Genomic DNA, 1,091 nt, shown 5'->3' with positions numbered 1-1,091 from the left:
TACCGTGTTCCAGTTTGATAAGGAATCATAGCACTTCAAGTTTTTTTTTTTTGGTTTGATTAGTTTTTATCATACTCCTTTTTATCCAGCATATGGAAACATCTATATAAGAAGTCGAGAAATTATGAATAGAAGCCTTCTATAAATATGGAAAAAGTTGTCTGCCTCCTCACAACCAACATAAGTGCATACACAGAGAACCACAAATAGAGCGATTCAAACCATGAGGAGCTGAGACAATAAAGAATCTAATTCAATAGGAGATACAAACCTTGCGATCAAATCTACCAGGACGAAGAAGGGCAGGATCTAATAAATCCCTTCGATTTGTGGCTCCCAAGAATATAACGCCTTTACCAGTATCAAATCCATCAAGCTCAATCAATAACTGGTTCAGAGTAGTTTCCCTTTCTTGAGTTGCCGCATTATAGAGGTGGTCAGTTGATTCACTAAATATTCCTTGACGCCTGTTTATTAGAATAATATTTTCAGAAACTATAACCACTGCACATGTCTACAGGTCTTTTAAGTACAACAATGACTATTTCTTCGAAAAAATAATATCTAGACAGCCACAGAACTGATTAGCATCGTCCACAAAATGAAATTAATATATTCAGGTTCAAAAATCCAATTTTAATAGTTCTGCCACTAGCTAAAAAGGGGCTACGATAGGAGAAACACCCAGATGCTCAACTCCAGAATATCCATGGGATGAGCAAACCATGGTTTATAATAAGCAAAATCAGTAGAAGTTACACACATGCACCATTATTCATTTAGACAAACAACCTATACCTTGTTGCGAGTGCATCGATTTCGTCGATGAAGATAACTGATGGTCTATTCACCTGTGGCAAGAATCAGGGCTTTCTTCAAAACATAAAAACGGGAAAATCACATGGTTCATTGACTATGTATTATGCTCACCTTGGCTCTCTTGAACAAATCTCTAATACGAGCAGAACCAACACCAACTAGAACTTCCACAAATTCAGAACCAGCCATTTGATAAAATGGGAACACCACGACTCTACCACGTCACTTTGTCTTCGGTCGACCAACCGGGTGGTCGTAGGAAACGAAACGCT

The 1,091-nt window shown here is 37.9% G+C and overlaps 1 protein-coding gene across 1 annotated transcript; it reads right to left on the bottom strand.

The window, feature by feature from the left end:
* Positions 1-238: 238 nt before the first annotated feature.
* Positions 239-1,014, bottom strand: LOC109222838 (probable inactive ATP-dependent zinc metalloprotease FTSHI 1, chloroplastic). Its single transcript, XM_019387144.1, has 3 exons — positions 931-1,014; positions 799-851; positions 239-467 (listed from the first exon to the last, which is right to left on the bottom strand). The coding sequence occupies exons 1-3, from the start codon at positions 1,006-1,008 to the stop codon at positions 254-256; spliced, it is 345 nt and encodes a 114-aa protein (XP_019242689.1). The 5' UTR covers positions 1,009-1,014; the 3' UTR covers positions 239-253.
* Positions 1,015-1,091: the final 77 nt, after the last annotated feature.

Source organism: Nicotiana attenuata, unplaced genomic scaffold (assembly GCF_001879085.1).
Source record: "Nicotiana attenuata strain UT unplaced genomic scaffold, NIATTr2, whole genome shotgun sequence".
NCBI classification, from domain to species: domain Eukaryota; kingdom Viridiplantae; phylum Streptophyta; class Magnoliopsida; order Solanales; family Solanaceae; genus Nicotiana; species Nicotiana attenuata.
Note: the sequence above shows the minus strand (reverse complement) of the source record. Positions and strands in the feature narration are given on the sequence as shown.

Coding starts and splice junctions, on each gene's coding strand:
- LOC109222838 (XM_019387144.1), bottom strand. CDS start 1,008: ATGGCTGGTTCTGAATTTGTGGAAGTTCTAGTTGGTGTTGGTTCTGCT. Junction 852..930: donor ATTTGTTCAAGAGAGCCAAG/GTGAGCATAATA, acceptor TTCTTGCCACAG/GTGAATAGACCATCAGTTAT. Junction 468..798: donor ATCGATGCACTCGCAACAAG/GTATAGGTTGTT, acceptor TCTAATAAACAG/GCGTCAAGGAATATTTAGTG.